The 26,116-nt window shown below is 37.5% G+C and overlaps 1 protein-coding gene across 2 annotated transcripts in view; it reads right to left on the bottom strand.

Moving 5' to 3' along the window:
* LOC134472502 (cytochrome P450 3A14-like) overlaps positions 1 to 26,116 on the bottom strand; it is a 55,557-nt gene that overhangs the window by 7,453 nt on the left and 21,988 nt on the right. For both annotated transcript variants that reach the window (XM_063234187.1, XM_063234189.1), the window contains 3 exons: positions 13,671 to 13,798; positions 12,659 to 12,725; positions 8,944 to 9,104 (listed from right to left, as the gene is read on the bottom strand). In XM_063234187.1, the coding sequence (XP_063090257.1) occupies positions 8,944 to 9,104; positions 12,659 to 12,725; positions 13,671 to 13,798 (356 nt within the window). The remainder of the gene's footprint in view (positions 1 to 8,943; positions 9,105 to 12,658; positions 12,726 to 13,670; positions 13,799 to 26,116) is intronic.

Raw genomic sequence — 26,116 nt, 5'->3', positions numbered from 1 at the left:
CAAAATTGGTGGTGAAATACGATACTTCCATGACAAAGAACAGCTGAAGAACTTCATGAACACCAAACCAACCCTGCAAAAAATATTGAAAGACAGTTTAGATATAAAAAGGAAAAAACCACTAAGCAAAGCAAATAATTAAACAGAACAGAATGATAAAGATGCAACAGCAGAGATAAGATTCCTAAAATTAACCAACATTTAACAGTAATAACCATTAATGTAAATGGTCTCAATGCACCAATCAAATGAAACAGACTAGCAGAATGGATCAAGAAACAAAATCCAACCATATGCTGTTTACAGGAAACCCATCTAACCCAGAAGGATACTCACAGACTGAAAGTCAAAAGAGGGAAAACAATTCTTCATGCAGCAGGAATCCAAAAAAAGGCAGGAGTAGCCATTCTGTTTGCAGACAACATGAACTTTAAACCAACAATGACCATAAAGGACAAAGAAGGTCACTACATACTCGTAAGGGGAAAACTCCAAGAGGAAGAGATAACTATCTTAAATATATACGCACCAAACTCCAGAGCACCCAGTTATATAAAACAATTATTAACAGAAATGAAAACTCAAATTATCAGTAACACAATTGTAACAGGAGACCTTAATACGCCATTGACACCAAGGGACAGATCAACCAGACAGAAAATGAGCAAAGAAATAACAGAACTGAATCATACCTGTGAACAAATGGGTTTGATAGACATATACAGAATGTACCACCGAACATCAGAATACACATTCTTCTTAGCAGTACATGGATCATTTTCTAAAATAGACCATATATTAGCTCACAGAACATATTTAAACAAATGCAAAAGAGTTGAAATTGTCCCTTGCAGGTTATCGGATCATAGCGCTCTGAAATTAGAAATTAATGATAAAAGATACTGCAAAAATCCCGCAAACACATGGAAACTGAATAACACACTCTTGAGTAATCAGTGGGTCACAGAAGAAATTAAAGAAGAAATTAAACAATACCTAAAAGAAAATGAAAATGCAGATACAACTTACCGGAATCTGTGGGATGCAATGAAAGCCGTCCTGAGAGGAAAATTTATTGCACTGAGTTCCCACATCAGGAAAACAGAATGAATACAAATAAATAACTTGATGCTACACCTCAAACAGCTAGAAAAAGAAGAGCAAGTCAAGCCCAAAGCCAAAAGAAGAGAGGAAATTATAAAAATCGGAGCAGAAATCAATGCAATAGAGACTAAGAAAACAATCCAAAGAATTAATGAATCAAAGAGTTGGTTCTTTGAAAGAATAAATAAAATCGATAAGCCCCTAGCCAACCTTATTAAAAAAAGGGAAGAAAAAGCTCAAATTCATGCAATAAGAAATGAAAAAGGAGAAATCACTACAGACCCAATAGAAATACAGAGGATCATCAACACCTATTTCGAAAACCTCTACTGTCAAAAGTTTGATAACAGAAGAAATAGACAGATTCTTAGAAGCATATGAAGTGCCAAAGCTAGATCAAGAGGATGTAAAACTGTTGAATAACCCAATCTCTGTTACTGAAATTGAAAATGTAATTAAGTCCTTACCCACCACGAAGAGCCCAGGCCCAGATGGATTCACTGCAGAATTCTACAAGAAATACAAAGAAGACCTAATGCTGACACTCCTCAAACTATTCAATGAAATTGAAAGGGAAGCAATCCTTCCTAAGTCATTCCTGGAAACAAATATTACTCTAGTAGCAAAACCTGAGAAAGACCCAACTAAAAAAGAGAACTATAGACCGATCTCCCTAATGAACACAGATGCAAAAATCCTCAATAAAATATTGGCAACTGTTTCGCTGTTATGCCCTCCTTTTTCTCAATCTCCACTCCATTATTTACTTTTTTATTTTTATCCATTTAATTAAAGGGAAAAATATAGCAGGATATAATATAGTAACCCACTTTGACTTTCTATTATCTCGATTTGAAGCCCTGTATTACTCTCACCATCTTGTTTTTGACTGAGGTTTCTATATTCTGTTTTGCTGGATAGTATCAGGTTCGAAAGTTTAGGCATCAGCTCAGAAGATAATGAGATTCATTATAACGCCCATTCCCGTTGACTTTTATCTACTTTTGAAGACCTACAATATCTCCAATGTTTTGGTTTTGTCGGTTTTATTCTTTATTGTTTTGTTCAATTGTATTACAACTAATGATATAGGCAATTCTATTAGAAATAGCGGGGGGCATTATGGTAACCATTGTTGATCACCTTGTATTATGTTCTTATATTATCTATTATGTCCACCCTTTTGACTTGACCGATTCTGTTCTGTTATGTCACATTTGGTTTTACTCTCTTCCAAAAAAGCAACAAGAACCGTGGGAGCAATGAAACCCAAAATGTGTAATAGTCACTGTACAAAAGAGAGGAAAAGAAAGTGCTCTAAACTATATAACTGCATGTATATTTAAAAGTATAAGATAGAAAATGATATCACAGAGTTTTATTGGATCATTGAACAGAACTGTTTGCAGTATCATTGTTGGAATGTCCACTCTACAAGCTTTAATTTTGTGACTTAAACAATTATTTCTAAGATGGCAATATGTAATCCATTAACTAGTGATTTCCTACTGCGCATTTTTTTATTCTGTAAATCTGTATAACTTGTACCCCTTCACTGTTTTTTTTCCTTTCTTTTCTTTTCTCCTTAAATAAAAATTAAAAAAAAAATCAAATAAAATATTGGCAAATAGGATCCAGCAAATCATCAAGAAGATTATACACCCTGACCAAGTGGGATTCATCCCAGGAATGCAAGGATGGTTCAACATACGCAAATCAATAAATGTAATCCACCATATCAATAAAGACAAAAATAAGAATCACATGATCATTTCTATAGATGCAGAAAAAGCCTTCGATAAGGTCCAACATTTATTCATGATAAAAACTTTACAGAAAATTGGAATAGATGGTCTTTACCTCGATATAATAAAGGCCATTTATGACAAACCAACAGCCAGCATCATACTAAATGGCCAAAAATTGAAAGCCTTTACTTTAAAATCGGGCACAAGACAAGGATGTCCTTTATCACCACTCCTATTTAATATACTACTGGAAGAACTAGCCAGAGCAATTAGGCAAGAAAGAGAAATTAAAGGGGTAAAGATAGGAAAAGAAGAAGTTAAGTTATCACTGTTTGCAGATGACATGATACTCTACATAGAAGACCCCCTAAACTCCATTGAAAGATTCTTAGATACAATAAATAAATTCAGTAATGTGGCTGGATACAAAATCAATACTCAGAAATCAATAGCATTCCTATACACAAACAACAAAATCACAGAGAGGGAAATAAGGGAAACTGGACTGTGCACATTAGCAAGCAAAAAAATGAAATATTTAGGAGTTACTCTTACGAAAGAAGTGAAAGACTTATACAGTGAAAACTATAATATACTGAAAAAGGAAATTGAAGATGATCTCAGAAAATGGAAAGACATCCCTTGCTCATGGATAGGAAGAACTAACATTGTGAAAATGGCCATTCTCCCAAAACTGTTATACAGATTCAATGTAATCCCAATAGAAATACCATAAACATACCTTATAGATCTAGAGAAATCACTCCTAAATTTCATCTGGAACCAGAAGAGACCTAGAATCGCAAAGGCAATTCTAAGCAGCAAAGACAAAGCAGGAGGCATCACAATCCCTGACTTGAAATTATACTACAAAGCAACAGTAGTAAAATCAACATGGTATTGGAATCAAAACAGAGCTGAAGATCAATGGAATAGATTAGAAGATACAACCACAACTACAAACACACTCAACCACCTTATCTTTGATAAAGGAGCCACGCAGGTTCACTGGAAGAACGACAGTCTCTTTAATAAATGGTGCTGGAAAAACTGGCTCTCCATTTGCTGAAAACTAAAGCTAGACCCATGTCTATCACCATGTACTAAATTAAAATCTAAATGGTCAAAGATCTGAATATTAAAACAAAAACACCAAATCTATTGGAAGACAAATTGGGTAGAAACCTTGGAGACATAGGAGTAGGTAGAGAATTCATGAACAGGACTCAAACCGCACGGGAAATACTTCCCAGAATCAATAAATGGGACCACTTCTTATTAAAATGTTTCTGCATGTCAAAAGAAATCTCTAGCATAGTGAAAAAAACCCACAAACTGGGAAAAGATTTTAGTGAACTCTCTCTCACACAAGGGACTCTTGTCTAAAACATATAAAGAATTAAAAAAACTCAGACCTCCAAAATTCAAAGATCCAATCCAAAAATGGGCATCTGAGATGAATACGCAATTCTCAGATGAAGAAATGCAAATGGCAAATAAATACATGAAAAAATGTTCATCATCATTAGTCATTAGAGAAATGTAAATTAAAACCACACTGAGATACCATCTCGCTCCTGAAAGAATGGCCAGGATCAAGAAAACCAGCAACAAATGCTGGAGAGGCTGTAGGGGAAAAGGAACTCTCCTGCACTGCTGGTAGGAGTGTAGACTGGTACAGCCTTTGTGGAGATATGTCTGGAGATTTCTCAAAAAGTTGGGATTGGAAATCCCATTTATTCCAGCTATTCCACTTCTAGGTATATTCCCAGAAGAACTGAAAGCATCATACCACAGTGATATATGTGCACCTATGTTTATAGCAGCATAATTTGTAATTGCCAGATCTTGGAAACAACCCAAGTGTCCATCAACTGAGGAATGGATAAAAAAGTTTTGGTATTTCTATACAATGGAGTATTATTCAGCTATAAATAAGGATCACATTGAGATATTTATCAATAAATGGGCGCAGCTTGAGACCATACTCATAAGTGAAATAAATCAATCTCGCATGTGTGAATACCGAATAGTTTCCCTAATGTAAGTAATGATTCAAATATGTAAAAATATGTGGTAATCATGATTCCCCATTATGTGGCCTTGAAGCCTTATGAAGTTTTCACTCATTAATTAGAAAGGCTTTATTCTGGGCTTCTTGATATGGAAATATTTGAAGCTAGAGTATATGAAGTTTTATCCAAATATTTCAAGGAAAAAGACAGATACAATGGTAACTACTATTAAGTCGGGTTATATGGTTGTGAAGCACTAGGTTGCTGAAACAGTCATGATTTGACCTCTATTGTTATATTGTTATGTCCTGTTTTATCTCAATCTACCCCTTATTCTTTTAAAAAATTATTTAGTCATTTCTTATGTTTGTCTTACTTAAGGGAAATAATTAAAAAATTAGGATATATAAATAGTAACTCTTTTTGATTTCCTATTAACTTGTTTTGAAGTCCTGTAATACTCCCACGATCTTGTTTTGACTGATTAGACTCTATTCCATTCTGCATGATAGTATCAAGTCTGAGGATATAGGCAACTACTTTGAAGACAATAAGATTCACTAAGATGCCCATTCTGGTTTGACTATTGCCTCTTTGGAAGTCCTGTAATGTTTACAATGCCTAAGTTTTATTGGTCTTGTTCTCTACCGTTTTGTCCAACTTTATAATATCTAATGAGATAGACAATTCTTTTTAAGAAAACAAGAGACAACGTTGATAACCATTGTTGATAACCTTGTACTCTGTTCTACACCATGTGCTATGTCTATCCTTAGTTTTGACTGACAGCTTTGTTTTGCCATATTTGACTGTATTCTTCCCCCCCCCCCAAAAAAAGTAATAAGCACTAAGGAGTAATAAAATCCAGAATGTGTACATTTTGTTGTAAAAAAGAGAGGGAAAAAAAATACAAAGATCTCTAACGGAAATAACAGCAAGTGTGTTTAGGGGTGTTAAATAGCTGACTATATCAATGTTTTTGGATCATTGAACACAGCTGTTTGCAGTCTCCATGTTTGAATGTCCACCTTTTATGCTTTGATACTGTGATTTGAGCAACTATTTTCAAGATGATAATATGTAATCTATTAACAGGTGATTTCTTACTGTTATGTGTTTTTTTGTAGTTCTGTATTATGTGTACCCTTACACCGCTTTGTTTTGTTTTGTGTTTTTCTCTTTTTCCTCTTAAATAAAAAAAAGAAAGTTTTATAAAGTGAAAATTATAATACACTGAAAAAGGAAATTGAAGATGATCTCAGAAAATGGAAAGACATCCCTTGCTCATGGATAGGAAGAACAAACATTGTGAAGATGGCCATTCTCCCAAAACTGTTATACAGATTCAATGCAATCCCAATAGAAATACCATCAACATACCTTATAGATCTAGAGAAATCACTCCTAAATTTCATCTGGAACCAGAAGAGACCTAGAATCGCTAAGGCAATTCTAGGCAGCAAAGACAAAGCAGGAGGAATCACTATCCCTGACTTGAAGTTATACTACAAAGCAGCAGTAGTAAAATCAACATGGTATTGGAATCAAAACAGAGTTGAAGATCAGTGGAATAGATTAGAAGATACATCTACAACTACAAACACACTCAACCACCTTATCTTTGATAAAGGAGCCAAGCAGGTTCACTGGAAGAATGGCAGTCTCTTTAATAAATGGTGCTGGAAAAACTGGCTCTCCATTTGCCGAAAACTAAAGCTAGACCCATGTCTATCACCATGTACTAAATTAAAATCTAAATGGGTCAAAGACCTGAATATTGAAACAGAAACACTAAATCTATTGGAAGACAAATTGGGTAGAAACCTTGGAGACATAGGAGTAGGTAGAGAATTCATGAACAGGACTCAAACCGCACAGGAAATACTTCCCAGAATCAATAACTGGGACCACTTCCTATTAAAAAGTTTCTGCATGTCAAAAGAAATCTCCAGCATAGTGAAAAGAAAACCCACAAACTGGGAAAAGATTTTAGTGAACTCTCTCTCACACAAGGGACTCTTGTCTATAACATATAAAGAATTAAAAAAACTCAGACCTCCAAAATTCAAAGATCCAATCCAAAAATGGGCATCTGAGATGAATACGCAGTTCTCAGATGAAGAAATGCAAATGGCAAATAAATACATGAAAAAATGTTCATCATCATTTGTCATTAGAGAAATGAAAATTAAAACCACACTGAGATACCATCTCGCTCCTGAAAGAATGGCCAGGATCAAGAAAACCAACAACAACAAATGCTGGAGAGGCTGTGGGAAAAAGGAACTCTCCTGCCCTGTTGGTGGGAGTGTAGACTAGTACAGCCTTTGTGGAGGTCTGTCTGGAGATTTCTCAAAAAGTTGGGATTGGAAATCCCATTTATTCCAGCTATTCCACTTCTAGGCATATTCCCAGAAGAACTGAAAGCATCATACCACAGTGATATATGTGCACCTATGTTTATAGCAGCACAATTTGTAATCGCCAGATCTTGGAAACAACCCAAGTGTCCATCAACTGAGGAATGGATAAAAAAGTTTTGGTATTTCTATACAATGGAGTATTATTCAGCTATAAAGAAGGATCACATTGAGATATTTATTAATAAATGGGCGCAGCTTGAGACCATACTCATAAGTGAAATAAATCAATCTCGCATGTATGAATACCGAATAGTTTCCCTAATGTAAGTAATGATTCAAATATATAAAAATATGTGGTAATCATGATTCCCCATTATGCGGCCTTGAAGCCTTATAAAATTTTCACTTATTAATTAGAAAGGCTTTATTCTGGGCTTCTTGATATGGAAATATTTGAAGCTATAGTATATGAAGTTTAATCCAAATATTTCAAGGAAAAAGGCAGACTCTATGGTAACTACTATTCTTTAAAAAAATTATTTAGTTATTTCTTATGTTTATTTTAATTAAGGGAAAAATTTAAAAAATTAGTATATATAATAGTAACTCTTTTTGATTTCCTATTAACTTGTTTTTAAGTCCTGTAATACTCCCACGATCTTGTTTTGACTGATTAGACTCTGTTCCATTCTGTGCGATAGTATCAAGTTTGAGGGTATAGGCAACTACTTTGCAGGCAGTAAGATTCACTGAGATGCCCATTCTGGTTTGACTATTGTCTCCTTTGGAAGTCCTGTAATGTTTACAATGCCTAAGTTTTATTGGTCTTGTTCTCCACTGTTTTGTCCAACTTTATAATATCTAATGAGATAGACAATTCTTTTTAAGAAACAAGAGACAACGTTGATAACCATTGTTAATAACCTTGTACTCTGTTCTACATCATGTGCTATGTCTATCCTTGGTTTTGACTCACAGCTTTGTTTTGCCATATTTGACTTTATTCTCTCCCCCCCCAAAAAGTAATAAAAACTAAGGAGTAATAAAATCCAAAATGGGTAAATTTTGTTGAAAAAAAGAGAGGGAGGAAAAATAAAAAAGAGCTCTAACGGATATAACAGCAAGTGTGTTTAGGGGTGTTAAATAGCTGACTATATTAATGTTTTTGGATCATTGAACACAGCTGTTTGCAGTCTCTCTGTTTGAATGTCTACTTTGTATTCTTTGATACTGTGATTTGAGCAACTATTTTTAAGATGATAATATGTAATCTATTAACAGGTGATTTCTTAGTGTTATGTTTTTTTTTGTAGTTCTGTATTATGTGTAACCTTACACTGCTTTGTTTTGTTTTGTGTTTTTCTCTTTTTCCTCTTAAATAAAAAAAAGAATATTCAAGCACGTTTCTACCATAAATTATCCTCACAAACCAAGGTTTTACTGAATTTACTTAGTATATTTTTTGATTGTAGATAATGTGTACACCAACATGAGTATTGGTTTGTGAAGAATTTATATATTGAGGGTAGCATACCTCTCTTACACTTTTCTCTTTTTTTGTTTCTTGTATCAAAGATCTTGTATCATAGATGGTGCTGTTAAAAAAAATCAGTGCTCACAGTTTTTTTTTTAAATGAAAATTTCTCCTCGGAAGTGTCCAGCAGGCCTTCTGGTTCCATGTTTTCCGTCTCTCTCAAGTAATCATTCACTTACCTTATTGGGTAAAGCTGCATCAATCTCCTGCTGCAATTTCTTCTGTATATCAGGGTGAGTGGCCAATTCATACATAATGAAGGAAAGGGAATTGCTAGTAGTCTCATAACCAGCCAAAATAAAATTAGCTGATTGGGCTGTGATTTCCACATCAGACAGAGCTGAAAGGAGAGGAAAGACTTTCAGGTAAAGTAGAACTTACCAGTTTAGCTGAGGAAAAACCCATGTGAACCTGCTAAACCCTAGGGAAAAACTTGGGGAAACAACTCAGAGTCACACAGCAAATGGATTTCACTGTGTTATTTGTCTCTCTTACAAACCAGAAAATAGGCAAAATAATTTTATTCACCTGTTCAATGTTTACTCTGCTCTTGACCACCTGCTTTCCATTATGCCACCATGTTCACCACTACGGCTCAGAACTTCAATACATGGTGCTTCAGTCTAACACACTCACTCTTATTATATGCTTTGGATAATTATAAATTAGCTTTTAATAATACAACACAAAACTTTAAAAATCTTAGTGAAACATGTTGGAAAATTCTCAAGGTAGCTTTCAGACTGAGGCTTCACTGTATGCAAAATTAAAGGATGTTTTATCTAATCCTGTATGAGAGAATTCAAGAAAACAATATTAGCCTACAAAGAAACTCTTGCAACTCAAAGTATAATCTATGAGTCAGAACCACTTGGGAGCTAATAGATAACACAGAGGCCATAATCTCAACTCAGAACTACCAAAGTAAAAATATGGACTTTTAAAATGTGTTGATTCATGCCTTGGATGGGGCATTAGATAATGAAGTACCACTGGCAACAGACTTCAGAATAGGTTATTATACAGTGCACTGGTGATTGACCAAAAGTCTAAAGAGTGGCATTAAAGTAGGAGAAGGAAGAATGTGTGGATAGAAAGGATTTGGGCATGAAATGTATGAAAATGGCAACCAATGAGTTACATTAGCACTATGTATTCAAAGTAGATTCATTGTCTTTCTATTCTCAGCAAATATCCTTATGGTAAGACACTGGCCTCACTTTCAACTTTATCATGACATAGGTCATCATCATCATGCAATAGTCTGTTTATTTCTTTGTTTAGTCCCTTTTTGTAACTGGAACACTGAAATAAATATGTTGTCTACTACACCACTCATAGATTTAAAAATTAAACCCAGTATAAAATATATCTTTGAAAATCTACCCAGTTCTGATTTTACAACTATCACTTCTCTCCTGTTATAGTAGGAAAAACCAACTAATCAAATAGGTCCTCCTAGGTAGCACAAAACTGTGTGAATGAAACTTGAATGCATACTCAAAATTTTGAGTACTGCAATGCACTGTGGCAGTATGCAGCCATTGGCTAATTAAATTGAAAGTGAAATACTTTAAAATTATATGTTATAGTTCATTACTTCATTGACACCAGCCAAAGGCCAAGCACACAATACTAAAATTATCTAGCAGGATTTTTTTTGTCTTTTAGGTCTTGCTCTGTGGTTCAGGCTGGCCTTGGACTCACTTTGTAGCACAGGTTGGTCTCAGACTTGCAATGATCCTCCTGTCTCAGCCTCCCAAGTGCTGGGAATACAGGAGTATGCCACCACACCCAGCTTCTAGCAGTTATTTTGAATACTATAAAAAGAATATTTCCTTTACCAATGGATTTAGTAAAGCAGAGACAGACAGAAACTTAGAGATAGAGAGATAGAGACATAGGGTCAGAGACAGAGACAGAGAAGGGGGACTATTGTTAGAAAGAAAGATGGATAGACTCAGATGAACATACTGATATATACAGAGTGGTGTACTATCAGATCATCTCTGTTCTAGACTCCTTTGCTAAAGATTCAGGACTTTTGGAAGAGTGGTCACATTATTGGTAGTTTGAAATTGACTATGATAGGGCTGGGGATTTAGCTCAGCGGCATAAGTGCCTGCCTTGTAAGCAGGCAGTCGTGAGTTCGATCCCTGGTACCAATAAAAAAACGAAAAAGACCAAAAAAAAAAAAAAAGAAATTGACTATGATAGAATTATTGAAATTATGTTAAAGAAATAAGTTATTAATCAGAAAATTTCAGTGTGAGAAGAGAGAGAGAGAAAGGAGAGAAAGACATTTTATATCACTGTTTATGGAGTCATAGAAATTGTTCTTTGCAAATATTTTTCATTTTCTTTAGCTTTGTCCAATTAGAATGTAAAAGCAAACCAAAGTCACAGTAGATATGATCACACTGCCCCACTGTCTTGGTTTACTTTTCTCTCACTGCTAAGACAAAATACCTAACACCCCAAATTAAGGTAGGAAAGGTTTATTTAGCTCACACTTTGTGGAGGTTTCAGTCCATCATTGACTGGCTCCAAGACAGGGTGGCATGACAAGGGGCAACAGTTTATAGTAACAGGGAGCAGCAAAGCCACAAAAGCAAAGAGGGGAGAAAAGCAAGTTTCTTTTCCTTTCTTACATTGTAATCAGGCTACACCCCTTGGATGGGTGCAGCACTTACACCATCTGGGTGCCCTCCTCTTGCACAGGCTGAAGATGTTTACAAAACAAGGACCCTGGCTCCCTGCTGAGTCACTTAGTTACTTCTAAACTTTTCAAATTGACACAATGTATCAACCATTATATCCACTAAAAAAAGAAAAAGAGCTCTAAGGGATATAACAGCAAGTGTGTTTAGGAGTGTTAAATAGCTGACTGTATCAATGTTTTTGGATCATTGAACACAGCTGTTTGCAGTCTACCTGTTTGAATGTCCACCTTGTATTCTTTGATACTGTGATTTGAGGAACTATTTTCAAGATGATAATATGTAATATACTAACAGGTGATTTCTTACTGTTATGTTTTTTTTGTTTGTTTGTTTTGTTTTGTTTTTTTGTAGTTCTGTATTACGTGTACCCTTACACCGCTTTGGTTTGTTTTGTGTTTTTCTCTTTTTCCTCTTAAATAAAAAAAAAATTACTTAGTGTATGGAAAGCACCCTTCACACTACTTAAAAGGACTGTTAGAAAAGTCTCAGAAAATCTAAACAAAAAGTGAGAAAAACTGCATGGATATGTATAGGTGAGTAAGTAATAGTGGGAAGAATTTATGACTCCCCAGTATTGGGTATTGACATATAAACATACAAGAAATTATGGAATTCAAAATTTGTCATTTTTCACAGTTTTAACTGGAATGCTTTTAGTAAAAAACCGTATATGGATGATAATAGCAGTGTGTCAGAAATGAAGAAGAAGGGAATGTTTCTGCAGTCAGAAAGATTTACCTCAGGACCTATTATTTTGGAACAAAAAGAAAACTAAACTTTTATGCTATTTGACCTGGAGAATATTCTACAAATTTCTAGTAAGCAGCGTGCCTCTGAGTGAATGCCTAGAAGCAATTCTCAAGGGAGACATTCTGGTTTATTTCTTGCAGGTAAGACTGAGAATTAGCACTTGTTCAGATATAGGTGAACCAGGACCTTCATGAATTACATCCATAAAACGGTTGCTTGTAGGCATCCTTCAAGGTTAGAATGTACTCAGTCTCATGTTTACTGCAAACTGCATCAGGGTTTCATGTGTAATATCCAAGTATATGTTTTTAGTCATTTGACACATGTTCTCCTCTGACTGCAAACTCTTACACAATTCCCAAACAGGCTTTTTCTCCCTCTTGGATCCCCTTCCTATAGACCATGAAACACTGTTGGTTACCTTTATAGGATTCTGTGTCTTTGGAATTCTGGGAATTCATCATCAACTGAAGAAAATCCACCCGGTGCTTGAAGATAAAAGAAAATATTCAAAGATAGAAGGTTAAATATGAAGTTAAAAATAATCCAGTACTTGCAGTACAGAAGTTAATCTTCCTTCTTTGCATATGGATCTTTCAAGCCCTGAGGTCTGGCTGAGCTTGACATCAATCTCTAAATTTTGGAGAGCAGGAGTTTTCTCTGTATGAATCCAGCTTTTGAGTTCAATAATACTTTGTTTCTGCCCTCCCCAACTTCCTGATCAGAGAGTTGCCTACAATTCCTGTCTGACCTATTTGTTCAGGAAGCAATCCCACACTTCAAAAATTTTGTATATTACTGCTTTAATTTTTTACCTGTAGTCCCATAGATTAATACTCTGCCATATGCAGATCTTAGAAGCAAGGCCTATATAGTTCTCAGTGACACCTGATATATGTGCAGTTCTCCCTTTCTGATTTTCAGGCTCCACAGCCACGTAAAGACTAAGGTGAATTTCTTAGCTTACAATTTCAATATGCAGGGAATAACTCTGACTGTTGCAGGGCAGGAAAGGTGCAAATTTAATACAGCCAAACTGCAGTGATAATAATTTCCATTGGAAAGTGTGTTTAGTAAGTGGCCTGAATTTGAAAGAATTCTTTACCAATATAAGATCTTGGGATTATGGGTACCAATAAATATAATTGGTAAGCACTAATAGTTATCATTTGACAGTTTGTTGAAACAAAAAGTCCTGTTTATTTTAAGAATACTTACATCAGAAAATTCTTACGCTTCTTTTTCAATATTGAACTGTCTCTCTGATTCCCGCTCATAACAACTTCCTAAACATCATGTTCTTCATTCTTTATAAAAATGCCTATTATCTTTATCTACATTCAACAAGACAGAGGACATATGCTGACCCTAACCGTACAGCCTAAAACATTACCAAATGTCAACACGTTTATTTTACTACCACTACATTTTACCTTTTGGTTACTTTCCAGGCGATTTTCTATAGCTTTTTTTACAAAGTCAATGAAAAATTCTGTAGAATCTTTTGCAAATAAGGATATACCTAACATCTCATATATTGGTATAAGGAAGGAAAAGATACCTGAAAAGGAAAGGAAAAAAAGACTTTAGTGAAAATTCAAAATTTGTTTGCTTGTATTGATATTCTGAAATGATTAGAAGAATAAAAGATGTTAGCTTAAACTGGGAGTCATTTTTTTAACTTTTGCTTGAAATCCTCCAAGATTCTTATTCATCTGGGGCACATCACACAAAGATTCACTGTCATACTGAGATTAGTGGCCCTCTCTATAGCTTTGGAGTGACCAAAGAAGTCTGATTAAATTTCCTGAAATTTCATTTTATTGTGAGCTGTGATAGACTTTTTGATGCTGTAAATACAAGTATGGCTCAACAACGAGTCACAAGTATAGAACCTGTAGCACATGTCCCCCAACTATGTACTTTGGAAGGAAGCCATATAGGTCAAGACAAAAATAGAATAGTGGAACTCACAAATGTTTGCAAAGTAATAAATAAAACCTCCAATATAAGTAGTAGATGAAAGAAGAATTAAAATAATTTGAAGAGCATATTAAATGTGGAGAAGGTAAGGGAATATGAGCATGGATGGAGGAGATCAAAGGGAGGGAAAGAAATGGTAAGTAAAAAGAATCAAAGTGAAAATTTTTACAAACACACACAGCATTGTAAAATAGCTAATAAAAATTAGCAATAAAAAGAGAAAGAATTGAATTCATGTAAAAGAAAAGGAACTCCAAGTGTCAAGTAGTAATTTTATTGCACTAAGTAAAAATGAAAACATAATAGACCCCACTTCACAGATTGAGCATAACTAGCATTCAGAGGCAAATATATAGCTACATTTTTGTTTATGTTTCCATGTGTTTGCACTATGTTTTAAAAACATGTTTCCATGTGTTTGCATGAAGTTTGTACCATGTATCACTAAAATGACAAGAACATAAACTTAAAAGCATAAAGAAGAGAGTAAGAAATACGAACTTTAAACTAATGAAATAAATAATAAAAATTAAGATAGTCATCACAGTTTATCAGTGGTAGAGCTGGGAGCTGCTGCAAGTTCCCCTACTTCCTATACAGAGCTGTCTAACATGAGGCTGCTGTCATCAGAGCAAAAATTTACACAGCCACACTTGAAAAGTCTAAATAATACATGTGAGGTATAGAGGACTCTCTTCTGTGCCGAAATCAGAAATCTATTCAAAAGGTCTGACTCTGGGGATTCCAAGTGAGCATGTTTCGCTGCCGCGCCTAGCCATCGGTGTGCAGAGGAGGGGCAGGGCGGATCTGGGGCGCCTGCATCGGCCTCTCCGTGTGTCTGGAGGACTGTGGATATCTCTGCAAGCAGGGAGGGATCGCAGGTTCCTGAGGCACCGCGGCCTGTGGTGAGTGCTCAGCACACTCTGCCCAAATCTCAGACTGTTCTGGACCCTCCAGGCTTCCGGGTGCAGTGAAGTGGAGAGGTGGGTTTGAGGCCTCTACATCCGCCTCCCCATCCTGGCTGCACTTGGAGAACTGCTGAGCTTCCTACAGGTGGGCGGGCCCACACTATCCCCAGAGCCCAGCCTGTTTCGCTGCCGCGCCTAGTCATAGGTGTGCAGAGGAGGGGCTGGGCGGATCTGGGGCACCTGCATCGGCCTCTCCATGTGTCTGGAGGACTGTGGATATCTCTGCAAGCAGGGAGGGATCACAGGCTCCTGAGGCACCGCAGCCTGTGGTGAGTACCCTAACCCGGCTGCAATTGGAGAGCTGTGGAGCTTCCAAGGGGCAGGTGGGTGCACAGTGTCCCTGAGGCCCAGCTTGTCTGGAACTGTGAAGTTCTGAGCAGGCAGAGGAGGGCCATTGGTTCTGCAGGCCCAGTGGCTTGGGGTAGTGTGGTGCCAGAGTCTCAGTAACTGCAAACATAGAAGGGGATTTTCAACAGATCCTGAGGAAGCTTTCAAATAACACGTGAAACACAGAAATATAGGAAAATGACAAAATGAAAGACCAAATTACAACCCCAAACTTCTAGCCCATCTCAAGAAACCCTAGGAGCGATGTATATAGAAGAAAATATATGCCATCCACCTCAAATATCGGACACAATAGCCACCGAAATTGACAAGCAACTCCAGGAAGCTTTAAAGAAATTCAAACTCAAAATAATCTCCCAGATAAAAGAAGAAATGATAAAAGAAATGAAAGAGATTCTGAATATATCTAAAGAAAACACAGATAAAAAATTGGAGGAACTAAAAAAAATTAAGATAGTAAAAATAAAAGCTGTTTCTTTGAAAATCATCAAATGTCAAAACATTACATAGATTGAAAGAGAATGGAAGCTGAAATAGCATTCATATTAAAGACCATTATTTATTCCTCTTCCTCTTCCTCATCCACCTCCTCCTCCTCTTCCTCCTCCTCTTCTTTGTCTTCTTCGTTGTCTTCTTCTTCTTCTTCTTCTTCTTCTTCTTCTTCTTCTTCTTCTTCTTCTTCTCCTCCTCCTCCTCCTCCTCCTCCTCCTCCTCCTCCTCCTCCTCCTCCTCCTTCTTCTTCATTCTCTTTTTCTACACACCATGGATCCAGTCTATGACCTCACACTTGCCAGGCAGATGCTATGCCACTGAGCTATGTCTTAGGTCTCACAGTTATTTCTGACATTTTTAAAACTAAAAATATTTCATGGAACTATATTAATAATTATGTTACTACAAAACTAAAAAATCTATTCAACTGCAAATTTTTAATAGATTAAAATGCAGAATCTGACTAACTAAAATAACTAGAAAATATGTCTAGATGTGTAATACATAAAAAATTTAATATCTAGTTAAAAATCCATGAAGAAAAGTTCATGATTATAAGGTTTCAATGGTGAATTCAAAAACATTTTTAAGGAAGCACTAGCACAGTTTGTTTACAAACATTTCCTCAGATTAGAAACCATGTCCAAATGCATTATATGGGTGTAACTGGACTTCTCTGATACTAAAAACAAGAGAAAAAGTCCCAAAAACCATGCTAGAGACAAACATATTTTACAATTTAAATGCACAAATTATCAACAAAATACTAGAAGTCAAAATCCAATAGTATATAAAAAAAAATTAGGTGGGCATGGGTATACCCCAGTGATCCCAACACTGTGGGAGGGTAAAATGGGAGAATCACAAGTTCCAATCCAGTTTGAGTAACTTAGTGACTTAATAAGAATCTGTAACAAAATGAAAAAAAAAACAATTAAAGGCCTGGAGATGTGATGTAAGTGCAAAGTTCCTGGGTTCAATCACAGAATTATACACTAAAAGTTGTAGGGAGTGGTGTGACTGACCCATTGCTGTCTCCCCACCTCTCCCTCTTATGGGCACATAATGCGCCTACATTAGCCATAATCCTCTCCTACTCACGTCACGTACACGGACGTGATGATGACCCATCAGAGATCACCCCATAGCCTTTTCCTGTCCCACCAGCCTGCCCCTGCCCTATAAAAGCAGTGACCACTTTATCAATAAATGAGGCTTGATTGGACTTCCTCAACTTGTCTCCGTCTCTCTGTCTCCTACCCTGCATCTGTCAATCCTCGTTCCTTCCCTGGAAACTGCCCCACAGATCTGGGTTGACCAGTGGGCCGGGTCAAATGGCGCCCATCGTGGGGCTCCTGGCATGAAGGGCTCAATGAGGGAGCCATCCTGAGACACGCAGGTAAAAGTGAAAGTAATAATTTTGTGACCAGTGCTACGCGGGAGCCTGCCATGCTGCTAGAGTCATGGTAAGTGGACTGCGATCCTTTCCCTTTTTTTCCGGCATGGGTCAGGCATTAAGTGATCATAAATGCTTTGTGTCAGATTTAAGTAAAGCTTTAAAGACAAAAGGGATAAAGGCTAAAGAAAAAGATTTGTTGCAGTACTTTCAATTTATTCATAAGGTTTGCCCTTGGTTTCCTTTAGAGGGCTCTATTGATGCAAAAAGATGGGAAAGAGTAGGAGATGCATTAAAAGATTACTATTGGGTCTTTGGCCCTGAAAAGGTCCCGGTTACAGCCTTTGCCTACTGGAACCTAATCTCGGAGGTACTTACACAGAGCTGCCGAGACCCTCAAATTGATGAAACAATCACCCAAGGCGAAGCCGCCTTATGCGCTTCCACTTTACCAACATTGCTCCCTTCAGGAGATGAATCTAAACCTTCTTGCCCCTCTGATGAGTCAAATGATATGTTTAAAAAGCCCCAAGATAGTGGCTCACTACCATCCGAGCCCCTACCACCTGAGACCCACCACAACTCTTTATACCCCAACCTCACTCCTTTACAAGAGGTCGATTGGAAACAATTAGCAGAAGAAGCTAGCTGACATCATTCGGACCCTATCGTAGCCCCCGTTTCCATAAAACCTCCCCCTCACTACAATAAGACACCCACATTTTCCAGCCCCTCTACTGTGCTTCTCGACTTAGAGATTCATGACTTGCAACAACAGGTCCAATTAGAACAAGAAAAACAAAGACTCATTCTGCAACTCCAAACTTTACGGATGAGCCATTTAGACACCACCCGTAAGATGGCACCACCTTCTAAAATGGCGCTTGCCTCACTTCTGCCACATCAAGGTGGGCCCCTCCCCAAAATGGCATTTCCGGTGATGGAAACAAATGTACCTCCCCAAGATGGCGCTGCACAGCTGCAAGACGGCGCTGCGCCGCCAGCTCCACAGGTCATTACCAAGCCAGACAGATTGTAAGAGACTGCCCATCCTGTGCTATCCATCTACCCATGCAACACTTAGGGATTAATCCAAGAGGCCTTGTTCCCAATGCCCTGTGGCAAATGGATGTCACTCATATCCCAGAATTTGGCAACCTAAAATATGTCCATGTGAGCATTGATACATACAGTGGCTTTATCTTCACCACCCTCCAAACCGGAGAGGCTACCAAACATATCATTGCTCACATGCTGTCAGCTTTATCAGTGCTTGGAAACCCTCATCAACTTAAGACTGACAATGGTCCTGGATATACTAGCACTTCCTTTGCCTACTTCGGCACGTGCCTCAACATCCTCCATACAACAGGAATACCTTACAATCCACAAGGCCAAGGTATTGTTAAATGTGCACATCATTCTCTCAAACTCACTATTGATAAAGTCAAAGGGGGATCATGGCACCCTATCCAAGGATCTCCCAGAAATATTCTATCTCATTTCTTATTCATCCTTAATTTTTAAAATTTGGATGCTTCTGGACAGTCAGCAGCCATGCATTTTTGGCATATTGAAACACAAAAGCAATTTGCTTCTGTACTATGGAGAGATGCCCTGACTAACTCATGGCATGGCCCTGACCCCGTTCTCATATGGGGACATGGTTCAGTGTGTATATACACCCGCCAAGAGGCCAGATGGCTCCCAAACGCCTTGTTAGGCAAATTAATGAGCCAAATAATAATAACCCCCAAAAGGCCCAGGAGTAAACACATACCCTGAGGCAACTTCTTGTGCTTCCTTACAGAAAACGCCAAACTGATGGATTACATGGTGACTTCTCGAGAACCTCCTTGGACCACTCTTGACCAATGATGGATTTGGAACCCCCATCACAAATGGCCTCTAACCCCTTCTCCATGCTCTGGGGCAGTCTCTTCCCCTACCTAGCGCCCCTTCTGGGGCCCCTAGCTGCCTTGTTGCTTCTCCTCTCTGTGGGTCCTTGTATTTTTCAGAGGATTGTGATGCTCATTAATTACCAGATAGACGTGTTTATGGCAAAGCCCATTCAGGTACACTATCACCAGCTGGAGATGGCAGATCAACAAAACCTACTGAGAAAGAATTCCCACGAGTGGCCCATATGACGATGTGGCCTAACTTCCCTGAGACAATGGACAGGCAGCCAGAGACGGCAACTAGGACATACATGTCACACCACCGGCTGTCTAAGACAGGCACAGGGCCAACTGCTGTCCTGCAAGCCCATGACGGGTAAGGCCTGGTTGGGTTCATGTAAAGAGGTCCTTGACCTAAGACAGGCGCTGTCCTCACAGGGCCTGCATATTCCTGATTAAAAAATATAGAAAGGGAGGAGATGTAGGGAGTGGTGTGACTGCCCCGCTGCTATCTCCCTGCCTCTCCCTCATATGGGCACATAATGCGCATACATTAACCATAATCCTCTCCTACTCATGTCACATACACAGAAGTGATGATGACTCATCAGACATCACCCCATAGCCTCTTCCTGTCCCACCGGCCCGCCCCTGCCCTATAAAAGCAGCGACCACTTTATCAATAAATGAGGCTTGATCGGACTTCCTTGACTTGTCTCCTTCTCTCTGTCTCCTACCTTGTATCTATCAATCCTCATTCCTTCCCCAGGAAACTGCCCTGTGGATCCGGATTGACCCACGGGCCAGGTCAAAAAGTGTAGGGGTTCACCTCAAGCATGCAAGTTTGTGATACGGTGTTTAATGTATTGCTAGAATAAAAAAAAACTTCAAATAATAATGGTATATAAAAAGTCAGATAGAAATTGAAATATTGCATGGATTTTATTATATGAGAATCCCCAAGAGGAAAATGAATAACTTTGTTAAGTAGTACTGTAATAAATAACCAATGACAGATGATAGGAAACAAGAAAACAGAGCTTTGGAGATAAGATAGGGAAATATGGTGGAAGGACAAAAGGATAAAGAGATGGAAAATGACTAGATGTGTCATAGGTATGTACTGATTCCCAAAACTATTCCAGTATTCAGTATTGCAAATACATAATAATTAAAATGCTAAACAAATATATCAAAAAATTTAGGAAGAGACATATGACAAAAATCCAACATCCTTTTTCTTTTTTTCATCTTTTTCCTTTTTTATTGGTACTGGGGATCGAACTCATGACTGCCTGCTTGCAAGGCAGGTGCTTATGCCACTGAGCTAAATCCCCAGCCCCCTAACATCCTTTTTCAATCGAAGTACTCACCATACTAGGAACAGAAAGAATTACGTCAGCCTGATAAAGGGAAAAGCTGGAACTAACACCATAATTATTAGAATAAGTATTAACCTGTCGGACCAAAAACAATGAAATAACACCTGTCTTATGCTTCTATTCATCCACTTGAACTCAAAACAAGTTTTCCTAAATTATACGGTAAATAAACAAACAATAATAATTGTACTTGTATACAATGAAGCAAATTATGCCAAGGTAAAAATTAGCAAAGTAATTTAAATTACAATAGCATTAAAAGTATAAAATACTTAGGAATGACTTTCAAAGTTTACCTGATTTATGTTCTTTTTTGTTTTATTAATACAAGTTTGCAGTACATGAAGTTTGCAGTCATCTCTGGAGAAGATACATGTGCATAACATAGTGCATTTCTTTTTTTTATCCGCCCTTTATCATTCTCTTTGTACTTTGCTTTACTCAAATGAGGAACACCATGCAGTACTTAAGCTTGTGTGTCTAGTTTACTTCACTGAACATTGTATTTTATAGGTGCATCCATTTTCCTAAAAAAATCTCAAATTTATCATTCTTTGTAGCTGAGTAGTATAGCTGTGTTATTCGTCTTTTCTTTATTCCACATTTTATTTGTCTGCTGATAGGCATTCAGGATGCTTCCAGAACTTAGCTATTATAAGTTGTGCTTCTACAAGCATTGGGACCAGGTATCACCAGAGTATGGTGTCTTTAGCTCTTTGGAAGATACCCAGAAGGGCATTATGGGTAATTGGAATTTCTAATTGTAGTTCTTTGAGAAATTTCCATTATACTTATTTCAATACCTTGTTCCCACCATCAGTGTGGAAGAAATTGTGTTCCTTTTTCACCTCAGCCAGGTCAATATTTGTTATTGTCAGACTCTTTAATGGTTGCCATTCTTTCTGCCATAAGATGAAATCTTAGTGTTGCTGTAACTTGCAATTCTCTAAAGCCCAGAGTTGTGAATATTTCTTCATATATTGTTTTGGTCGTCTGTGTTTCTTTCTCTCTACAGTATCTGTTTATTTCACTTGCCCATTTCTACATGGGCATTTTATTTTAGGGACTCTTTTTGTATCCTCTGAAGAATAAGTGGCAAAAATTTTCCCATTCTGGAACTTGTTGCTTCACTCTGTTGGCTTCTTTACTCTGTAGAAGCTTTTTAATGTCATGTAATCCCATTTGTTGATTCTTTCTGTTATTCATTGTGGAATTGTGTTATATTTAGAAAATCCTTGCCTACATCTCTGACTTTAAGTGTTTTAAATATTTTATGGTACAGTAGATTCAATGTTTCTATTTTTTTGATACCTGGTATTGAACTCAGGACTTTGCATTTGCCATGCAAGTGTTGCGCTGCTAAGTTATATCCCCAGTCCATATGTTTCTGTTTTAATGTATAGATCTGTGACACATTTTGATTTTAGTTTAACATGGTGAGAGATTCAGCTTCAATTTTCTGCAAACAGATATCCAATTTTCCTAGCACCATTTGTTGAGTACGTGATCTTTCTTGCCAAAGATTCTGCTCAATTCCCTTCTTGTCTCAGTTACAGTCTGGTTGCAGGTGAGCCCTTATGTTCTCTGAAGATGGTCATATGCCCTGCTGACAGTGGTGGCATGTTGCTGTGTGAGGCAGTAACAGAGCCTACTCAGCCTGTGCTCAGGGCTGGCGCCTGAGTCACAGTGGACCTATAGATTTGTGGGACTCTGCAAGATGGGTCAGTCATGCTTCTTACAACTCAGCTGTCTTGTGAACACACAGACCTGGTGTTATTCAATCTGAGTGTACTCAGTGAACACTCTGGGTAGGTGGCCCATTTAGCTAAGAGCTGGGGGCCAAGTACAATCATGCCTGTGAATCACCCTAGCAGGTAGAATCATGAGCTGCAGACTCAGGCAGGATGCCTTTGCTTGTATATCCTCTCTCTTTCCTAAGTTTGGCAAGAGACAAGAGCTGACACATTTCTAGAAATCAGAGTACAAGTATAAATTTATTTCAATATTCCTTCTCAAGTAATGAGGGGTAGTTGGATTCTGGGACAGAGGCCCTGCCCAGTGACCACCAGGTAGCTGGGAGCTGCTGCATGTGAGCTGAATCCCACCACAGTACTCTCTACTTAGCTGTGTAGCCAAAGGACTTTGCTTGGAACCTGGTAGGCCTCTTCCCAGTATATCCAAAAAGTCCAGGATCTTTGGATAATTACTTGAGTCCTGGCTAAACCTTGCCCAGAGACCTCTAGGTAGCCAGGAGCCACTGCCTGTGAACTGAAGCTTGGCACAGCTGTGCAACCATGGGACTTTGATCAGGGCTAGGTAGGCCACCATGCAGTGTCCCCAAATAGTCCAGAACATTTGGATCATCATTTGAGTCCTGGCTGGCCCCTGTAGTGACCTCTAGATAGCCAGGAGTCTCTGTGTGTGAGCTGAAGCCTGCCACAGCAATCCCTCCCTAGCTGTGTGGCTGTGGGACTTTGCTTGGAACCTGGTAGGTCCCTTCCCAGAGACCTCGAGAAGCTGGGGAGCTTTGCTGTGCCACATGGCATGATCTAAAGGCTTGTCGAGTATATTCCACATATCATTCAGCCTTAGTATGCCACACAAAACCTGGTAGGGCCCTGTCCAGTGATCTCAAGCAGCTTTGGTGAGCCATGTAGGGAGTGCTGAAGGTCCACCGGTTACACAGTCTCCCATCTGGGGAGCCTATGAGTACAACTAGGGTGCCAGGAATACAGGAAAATGACAAAATAAAGGAGCAAAGTGAATCTCAAAACTTCAGTGCATCCCAAACAAACCTAGGAGAAATGGACACAGAAGAAAATGTAAGCCATATACCTGAAACTTTTGAAATGATAGCAACTGAAGTAAAGGAGCAACTCCATGAAGCTGTAAAGAAACCAGGTTCAGAAATAATCTCCCAGGTAAAAGAAGAAATGATAAATGTAATAAAAGAAATTACATCTAAAGCACATCTAAAGAAGATGTAATTTTTAAAAATTGAGGAGCACTGCAAAAAGATGGAAACCTTGCATGAACAATATAAGAAAGCAATAGAATCCATGAAACAGATTTAAGGAGACATCCAGGAAGTAAAAAATTCCATTGAAAGGGGGCAAACTACCCGAATGAATGTGAAGATAGAATTTCAGACTGAGAAGAAAAGATTGCAGCTACTGAACAAGAAAGGAAAGATCTTTTATAAATAACAAGGAATCAGGAAATGATCCAACAGTTGCAAGATGAGGCAAAGAAAAATAATATGATTGATAGGTATAAGTGAAAAATGACAACACAAATGAGATCAAAAGACTACAGAAATAATAGAAAGTTACCTAGATATGGGAAAAGTAACAGATACACACATAAGTGAAGCATATAGAACTCCAATTAGCCATAACCAAAATAAATCTATACCCAGACATATAATAATCAGTACCCAAGACATTTAACATAAAAACAATATTAAAACCTGGTAGAGAGAAGAGACTGATTACCTATAAAGAGAAGCCCATCAGAATTACATCAGACTTCTCAATATGAACAATGAAGTCAGAAGAACATGAAGTGAAGTATTTCAGATCCTAAAGGAAAATGACATCTAACCCAGAGTGATGTACCCTGAAAAATGATCTTTCAAAATTGATGGAGAAATAAGGGACTTCCACAACAAAGAACAGTTGAAGAACTTCATGCCCACAAAACCAAGCCTGCACAGAATGCTGAAAGACACTATAGATAGACATGAGTAACTACAACTTCAAGAACAACAGAAAAAGAAGAGGAAGTCAAGTCCAAAAGAAGTGAAGAAATTACAAGGATCAGAGTGGAGATCAAAACAACAAAAACTAAGAAAATAACACAAAGAATGAAGGAATCAAAGAATTGGTTTTTTGAAAGAATAAATAAAATTGATAAGTCCCTGGCCAGCCTTATTTTAAAAAGGAAAAAAGAAACTCAAATTCATACCACAAGGAATGAAAATGGTGAAATCACAACAGATCCTTTGGAAATACAGAAGATCATCAATACCTAATTTGAAAATCTTTACTCTCATAGTTTTGATAACACAGCAGAAATGGACAAATTCCTAGAAACATATGAATTACCAAAGCTGAATCAAGAAGACATGAAACTGCTGAATAATCCAATTTCATTTAATTAAATTGAAAATATAATTAAATCTTTACCAACAAAGAAAAGCCCAGGTCCTGATGGATTCACTGCTGAATTCTACAAGAAATGCATGGAAGACTTAATTCCAATACTCCTCAAACTCTTCAGTGAAGTTGAAAGGGAAACAATTCTCCCTAACACATTCCAGGAAGCAAGTGTTATTCTAATACCAAAATCCGTAAAGAGAAAACTACAGGCCCATCTCCCTAATGAACATAGATGCAAAAATCCTCAATAAATTACTGGCGAACAGAATGCAGCAAGTCATCAAGAAGTTAATACTCCATGACCAAATGGGATTCATCCCAGGAATGTAGGGATGGTTCAACATATACAAATCAGTAAGTGTAATACACCACATCAATAGAGCCAAAGATAAGAATCACATGATCATCTCAATATATACAGAAATAGCTATAGATAAGGCCCAACACTCATTCATGACAAGAATTGTACAGAAAATCAGAATAGATGGTTTTGATCTCAATATGATAAAAGTCATCTATGACAAATCAAGGGCCAGCATCATATTAAATGGTCAGAAACTGAAAGCTTTAACTCTAACATCAGAAACTAGACAGGGCTGTCCACGATCACCACTCTTATTCAATATAGTTCTGGAAATATTAGCCACAGCAATTAGACAAGAGAGAGAGAAATAAAAGGAATAAAGATAGGAAAGGAAGAGTTTAAACTATCATTATTTTCAGATGACATGATACTCTACACCGAAGCCCCCTAAAACTCTATTGAAAGGCTTTTGGAAGTAATAACCAAAATCAATGATGTAGCTGGATACAAAGTCAGCACTCAAAAATTGATATCACCCTGCACACAAAAAACAAACTCACTGAGAGAGAAATAAGAGATGCAACATCCTTCACAGTAGCATACAAAAAAGGAAATACTTATGAGCCAATCTAAGAAGGTAAATAAAGGATCTATTTAGTGAAATCAAAGAGGATCTCAGAAAATGGAAATACACTCTTTATTCTTTGTTCATGGATAGGAAGGACAAACATTGTGAAAATAGCCATTCTCCCCAAATTATTATACAGATTTAATGCAATTCCAATCAATATCCTAGCATACCTCACAGATCTAGAGAAATCTTTCTTAAAATTCATCTGGAACCAGAAGAGATCTAGAATAGCAAAGACAATTCTGGGCAACAAAGACAAGGCAAGGAGGCCTCACAAAGAAATAACAGAACTGAATCACACCAGTGAACAAATG

This window comes from Cavia porcellus, unplaced genomic scaffold (assembly GCF_034190915.1).
Source record: "Cavia porcellus strain 051 isolate PalLab524CR breed Dunkin Hartley unplaced genomic scaffold, mCavPor4.1 scaffold_23, whole genome shotgun sequence".
NCBI classification, from domain to species: domain Eukaryota; kingdom Metazoa; phylum Chordata; class Mammalia; order Rodentia; family Caviidae; genus Cavia; species Cavia porcellus.
This window is presented reverse-complemented; position numbering and strand designations above follow the sequence as displayed.